This window comes from Fulvia fulva, chromosome 3 (genome assembly GCF_020509005.1).
Source record: "Fulvia fulva chromosome 3, complete sequence".
NCBI classification, from domain to species: Eukaryota; Fungi; Ascomycota; class Dothideomycetes; order Mycosphaerellales; family Mycosphaerellaceae; genus Fulvia; species Fulvia fulva.
The window spans coordinates 1,921,923-1,928,740 of record NC_063014.1 but is presented as its reverse complement, the minus strand read 5'-3'; the positions used below and the strand labels follow the sequence as shown (position 1 = coordinate 1,928,740).

The 6,818-nt window shown below is 51.9% G+C and overlaps 3 protein-coding genes across 3 annotated transcripts; 1 reads left to right on the top strand and 2 right to left on the bottom strand.

The window, feature by feature from the left end:
- Positions 1-624: 624 nt before the first annotated feature.
- Positions 625-2,872, bottom strand: CLAFUR5_08117 (uncharacterized protein; the record flags this gene model as incomplete). The annotated part of the gene is made up of 5 exons (XM_047907265.1): positions 625-981; positions 1,068-1,180; positions 1,340-1,691; positions 2,017-2,531; positions 2,590-2,872. 5 exons carry the CDS (start codon positions 2,870-2,872, stop codon positions 625-627), a joined length of 1,620 nt encoding a protein of 539 aa, XP_047759429.1.
- A 312-nt stretch (positions 2,873-3,184) lies between these two features.
- CLAFUR5_08116 (uncharacterized protein) lies at positions 3,185-5,024 on the top strand (the record flags this gene model as incomplete). The annotated part of the gene is made up of 3 exons (XM_047907264.1): positions 3,185-3,598; positions 3,652-4,232; positions 4,295-5,024. 3 exons carry the CDS (start codon positions 3,185-3,187, stop codon positions 5,022-5,024), a joined length of 1,725 nt encoding a protein of 574 aa, XP_047759428.1.
- Positions 5,025-5,653: 629 nt separating this feature from the next.
- CLAFUR5_08115 (PX domain-containing protein) lies at positions 5,654-6,414 on the bottom strand (the record flags this gene model as incomplete). Its single annotated transcript, XM_047907263.1, has 3 exons — positions 5,654-5,717; positions 5,767-5,919; positions 5,990-6,414. The coding sequence occupies 3 exons, from the start codon at positions 6,412-6,414 to the stop codon at positions 5,654-5,656; spliced, it is 642 nt and encodes a 213-aa protein (XP_047759427.1).
- Positions 6,415-6,818: the final 404 nt, after the last annotated feature.

The window sequence follows — 6,818 nt, the reverse complement described above, 5'->3', positions numbered from 1 at the left end:
TATAGTTTCGGGGATCTGGGCTGTGTACTCCCGCTTGAAGTGCCGGGAAATGAGCATACAGCTGGATATCGAACCATCGATAAGTCCGTGACGGACTATGGTAGGGACCTTCTATGGGCGTGACCAAGGCGTAGGTCTTGTGAGCTTGACGTAGAGAAAATCTCGGATTTCAGCTGGTAGGTCGAAACCTGGAAACCTGTTTGTCCACATTTCGAGAAGGTCGATGTCGTTGATATGGCAGATTGGTTGGGGTTGTGCACCTTGGTGATGTGGGTGAGAGCCGAGAGTCTGCTGGAAATCCGATGCTGAATACACTCAAACATCCGACGTGTCGTGGATGAGCGGTTGACCTCTTTGGAGACAACAGCTCGATTCCTTCCATTTACCCATGATAGCAGGCAGTGTTCACTTTCTCATCTCTGACAATGGCACATCCAGGTTCCTAGTCCCTCCGGAGTGGGTACTGCGCAGCGATCACTCTTTACCGAGACCTGAGCCGAAAATTGTATCCAAGTACCGTGCCCTCTCTGTACCACTCCAGTTCCACCAGCGAGTATTGCTCTTCGCAAGCTTTGCGGATGATATCGAAGTTTGGATCGCGGCCGCCCTTACTTCTACCCTCTCTCAGGGGTCGTCACCACGCTCGTCCTGGTCCAGGAGATCTTTCGAAGATGTTCCAGTCCTAGGATGGAATGAGCTACGTTGTGCGGCGACACTGCTCGCACTTGTTCGTCTACGACGCCCTCGAAGATCTCCAGACGTTCCATCTTTGGAAGGGGAGAGATCGCGTCCGCTAAGAGCGACGGCAGAGCTTTTTGCTCCGGCTTTTCGACGTTCCTCATGGAGCGCGAATTGCTTGTCTGTCCTGCTTGCGCCGATCCAAGATAACTTTCCTGCTCTCAGGCGACGTGTATGCTCGAATAACAAGTCTGTCTCCCTCTCCCCCATGTCGCGAAGTATGATGATGTATTTCGGGTCACGCTATTGGTACAAACAGTGTTAGCGAGTGATGACAAGGAGTAGAAGCGCTGGTGCTTGTCGTTATTGTTGATGAGACGTTGACTTACGCGATCATACTCCCACGGAAGATCGTAGTATTTCAGCGATTCCACGGCGAGGTAGTCAGTGTGGACTTTGGGGTAGACGGGTCTTCTGGCTTCAGCAGCGGCTGTCTCGATTGCTGTATTTTTGGATTTGTCCGCCGACTGCGCCCTCTAGTGATCATTGATTATTTGTCTGTCGGCCAATAATTTTCTTATTGATTGTTCAGGATAGCTCAGTGCGATAAGAGGCTTGCCATCCAATTCTTCTTGAGACCTCTCGTCGGCTTCTTGCATACCGTCAATTCCAACAGTATGCTTTGCATCCCTTGACATCGGGCTCTGGCTGGCGTAGTCGTTCCCTTGGTATGTTACATCCTCATCGTCCGTCGTAGTGCTCCAAGTGTCATCCTGACCTTCATCTTCCGAGCCAAAATCGAAGCCCCGGTTCAGCTGGCCTTGTGCGTCTGAACCACCTTGTTCACTCTCGTCCACAGCCTCGCCAATGACGGCTGATGCGACCTGTTCCAGATGCGCACAGATGTGTCTCCTGTACCTGTCAATCGAGACTTGCTCTTTGGAGCCGGCGTAATGTAATTTGGTATGCCAGTCACAGAAGGGACACTTTCGAACTGAGATGCTGTTTGACCCCTGTGTACGAAAGTCGCATAACGTCGGTAACTGCGAGCTGCTGAAACGATCTGCATGTTCGGCACTAAGATGACGTTCAAGCTGTGCAGTGTCCTGGAAAACCTTGTTACTGTCACAGTACAGGCAGTGTACTGGATGCATGCGACGTTTCAAACAATAAGGTCTGACAAGTCTTCTCCGTGCAGACGTAAGCCCTGATATCGGCCAACACATGCCCACGCCACACCTCCCCCGAGGTTATATGTTGAGCGCCCAGGCAGTGCGGGCACTCGAAGACCTCCTGGCCATTGCACACGTCCTGCAGATCCGGGACTCGGAACCGTACTGGAGTCATGCTGACGGTATTGTAGGACACGATCGAAGCCACGTCGTCAAGATCAAGGCGTGTTGCCGCTTCTGGTATGAGAGATGCTTCAACGGTTGACGCTGTTGTGTTCAAGTCGTCGAAATCGCTATCCGCTTTCCGAATACCAGATACTGGCTTGTCATGGCGCAACTGTCTGTATCTCAGATATCTCCTTCGCATGTTATTAGCAGTCGCCAGTCTACGCCGTAACCAGTCATGCGAAGATGGACGCAAACGAGGGAACAGATCACCCATGGTGTCAAAGTCGACTACCTCACTGTCGACCTCGGTAGCAGGAACAGCTGCCATTGCTACTGAATAGCGGTCCCTGCTATCAGAAGACAAGGCGATTCTGTTACTTTTGAACAAGAATCGAATCGACTGATCGATGCCCTCCAGAGCTTCGTCGATCTCATAGGGAGCGCCGGTCTGTAGGCCAAGTTCTTTTCCACTGCTTTCGGGGCTTGTCATACATTCTTGCAAACAGTCCCAAACTGATTGAGCATGTGTCAGTCGGGTTATCATAGCCGCAGCGGCGCAACTGATGCTCACGGTCTGTAAGATCCTCTTCAATGTCGTGCAAGAGCTCCCAGTACCGAGCCCAGAGCATTGGTGCATTCCGAAGTCGATGTTCAAGGCTCCTGACGTTGGATGCAAGCTGTAAAGCACAGATATGAAAAGCCCATAGCGTAAAGCGCTGATGCAAGTCTTGGAAGTGCTTGAGTGTGCTCGAACGAGGCGAATGCTGCTTGATGCCTTCATCAACGACATTGAAGCGATCGCTTACGCGCTGAGAGATGGAGGCAAGTGACTTCTCCTCTTGTCTGGCTGTCATTCTTGTAGAGAGCTATGATGCTCAAATAACCTGGCGTTGCAGATGGATGTATGGTGTATACGCCAGCTTGCAACAGCAAGTCACAGCGAAGAGTGAGTGGACAGCATGTCAGCCGCACCAGTTTCATATACCGCTGAGTGGGCTCTCGAAGCTTCCCCGCCGCAAGCATGCTGTGCTTCCACCCTCAAGCTGAAGGAACTGAGGCTGAGGTCCACAGTGCGGGCTCTGAAACATATATCATAACCATCATCAGGAAGCGGCTCAAGTCTGTTGCCTCAACGACTCTTGGCAATCCAGTCAACAACAATCACCATGAGCGGAGTTGAAGCTATCGCGGGACTAGTTCTTGGTGTCATTCCACTCATCGTCAGTGCACTGGAGCACTATGAAGACGCGTTCAGGATCCTCGGTTGCTGGAGGCACTACAAAGTAGAGCACAGGAAATGTCGCAACCGCATCAGACATCTCCAGATGGAGGTACAGCTGACGCTTGAAGAACTGTGCCTAACAGTGCCGGACAGTCGTGATCGACAGGAAGGGATTGTGGGTCCGGTATCGAAGCAAGAAGATCTCACGTTGGAAGCGAGACTGCTGAATCGGCTGGGTCCCGAAGTACACGGTCTTTTCGTCGACACGCTGCAGGACATAGCGGATGCTCCACAGGAACTCGAAGGCGTGCTAGGAATACACAACCCTTCTGTAAAAGAGCGCATGTTGTCGGAAGGAGTATGTATGAGGATCGATTGGCCAGCGACCAACGCAGACTGACCGGAATCTAGCAGCCGCGACCTGGAAAAGTAGGGAGCCGTATCGAGCGAGGCCGCAGCAAGATGACATACGAGGCCCAAAGAACGAAGTTCAGTATCCAGAAAGAGCGGCGCGAAGAGCTGTTCGCGCACATCGAGAGGTGTAGTAGCTCTCTCGCAGGTCTGCTGGCACGTCACGACAAAGTCGCCCGCCTTTCTCGTTTGCAAGTCTCCCACGAGGCGAATACCACGTTGAAACGGACTCTTCGCGACTTTTGGCGGCATGCAAGCAACATTCATCGCCTCATATGTCTAGCTTGGGGATGTGTATGCGCGACAAGCCACTTCGCAGACATTCAGCTGGTGCATAGACGCACGGCAGACGTGGATTTGAAAGTCACTTTTCACTATAGCCATCATGCTGCGGCTTCCAGACCTTGGAGTCCGCACCGAGCCTTGATATCGAAGGTGGAACGTTCAGTGGTGAGATCCCAGGAGCCGAATCCTGTGATGACTCCACTTCAGTCCTTGCGCGCTCCGAACAATCTAAAATCGATCCTCGCTCCGCTGGAGAATGGCAAACAGCCTATCAGGCCAAGCAAAAAAGCCGTTTCGTAGGTCATTCACCTGCACAGTCTGACTCGTAGTACAATCGTTGGCTGACTGCTCGGTCAAGATCAGTAAAGTTCACCGAGAAACCTGTAGCGATGCCATCGAAAATCGACGTCACTACCATCCAAATGCCAACAATTGACGGACATTCCAAGGTCGATCTAACGAACGATGTTATCCGTGCCTGCATGCAGAGTGAAGAGAAGATCGAGAGCCTCTGCCAGTCCATTCGCGAGCACAACCAGCATGCCCCTTGCTGTGGGCTCTTGATAGACGCGAATATCGACGGGGAGTACAGCGTACATACCCTTCCCTCGGTCAAGAATTCCTCCATCGAGCCTCAAATGATCACATTACATGCCTTGTTGACGGTGCCGAGACATCATGCTTCAGCTCTGAGTTGCGTCGAGCGACATGGCATTGCTCTTGCCGTAGCATCATCTCACTTGCAACTACACTCCAGCGAATGGTTGAAGCAACCTTGGAACAGCAAAGATATCTTATTTCCATTGGACCAGGATCGACCACAATTGGATCAGCTCTACCTCAGAAAGTACTTCGCTCCTTCAGCAGACCCCAATCAGCCACGGCTGATAGATGAAACGTTCTCGACCCTGGGCATCGTGTTATTGGAGTTGTGCTTCGGCTACACTTTGGATCAAAGTCCGTACCGACAAGCGTACCTGGCACAAGACGGGTCTCGAGATCTGATTCAGGATCGAATTGCTGCTCAGAAGTGGGCCGAGAAAGTGGACGGCGAGGCCGGTCCAGCGTATGCCGATGCCGTGGAATGATGTTTGAGAAGATACCGGATGCTGAAGAACGACAAAGTATGGCGAGAGGAGTTCCAGGACATCGTGATCGACCCTATACGAGAGTCGTATGAGAAACTGGCGGGCTTGCCGGACACGCCTGCTCTCGCGCGAGACAGTGGCCACAACGACTAGCTCTTCTGTTTGACCATCTCCAAAGAAGAAAGATATAGGGACAAGCTGTGTATGACTGCATTACATGCCAGGCGGCTTTGTCGTCAATCTTGCCAACTTCTTCACCAGGGTCTTAATCGTGATTCCGCGTTCTCTTGATATCCAGGTCTGGTTCCAGTTGACCTGTCGTCGTTATGGCGGGTCGGTTGGGGATGTGCACACCTTAGCGATGGGAATGAGAGCCGGAGAGTGTATGCGTCTGCTGAGAACACTTGATGGTGACTCTATTCAAAGATCCGACAAGTCGTGAATGACCGGTTGACCTTTTGGGACCACAGCAAGATTTTCACATTTAACCGTGGTAGCAGGCAGGGTTTACTTTCTCATTTCGGAAAATAGCACATGACCATCTATTGATTCATTGATAGTAAGACTGACCAGACGTTCCTTCTTGGGCTCGGCGTCATTCCAATCCGTCCCGGCATTGATGGCATGGCCTAATAGAAGATGAAGTCCTTGAGGATAGGTGAGGATGCGAATTCCGGATTGAGTAGCACGCAGCTATGCAAGTCAGCACAAGTAACAGCGACGAAAAGCAAGGCTCACGTACTTCAAGAAGTGCGACAGTCCATCACGCCTCTGGTCGAGAAACTTCGGTCGGAACCTCGACACGACACTCTTTCGTGGCAGCTCAGGTATCATGGCCTCGGCATGACGGAACGCCCTCACGAGATCCTCTCTTAGCCGATCGAACTCGGAGTATCTAGGCCACGCATTAGATCTTGTGATACATTGCACAACAACATGCATGCGGATCATGGATAGGTAGTGACCTTTTCCGAATGCTTAAATCGCCACCCTTTAGCGTGCTCACCGTACAGTGCCACACGACATATGCGCCAATGCCAGTGGGTCCCGAGACGACGACGTATTCATCTATGCTCACAGCTCTGGCCCAGCATGACTGAGCTTGGAGGTGGCCGTCATCGGAGTGATCCTCCAAGACAATGGCGGGCGGCCTGGTCTGGTTCAGTGAGTGGTAGCTCGCGGTGCTTATGCTGCGAGAGTGGCGCGCATTGCTCGACCAGAACGGGGGTGCATCGGTCACGCGTTTCGTGGATGTAGAAGTGGAGCGGGCAGGCGGCGTCGTATCTGGTGCGGAAGAGTGTGCAGATGCATATTCATCAACATGCTCTCCGGCGGTGGCGACTGGTTGTTGGTGCTCTGCGCCTGGCGAAATCTCCACTCCTGACCCCATCCAACAGCACAGGCGGATGCAGCCCTTTATCCTGCTTGCGATACTGTACCGCTGTGCTGGTGGTCCAACGATAGACGCGTCCAACGTTCAGCGGTTCAGCGTGTGCGGGACCCGGCGCTAGGGGAGCTTTGGAAGTATTGTTGGAAGTGTACAACGCGAGAGGCGAAAGATGGCGGGATCGATATGGTACGCATACTACAAGCGGTATAGCGTATGTCGACGGACCCTTGCTACATGTAATTTTAGTCTCTCCGAGAGTCTAGCAACGCCGAGAGCTCTAGAGTCTAGACGATGTGTAAAAAGATAGTATAATCTTGTGGCGTAAGGTAAGATTATAGGGTTGAAATAAGCGTTATAGGGTATAAGGATATAATAGATATTAGCTAAGGAGATTACAATAACTA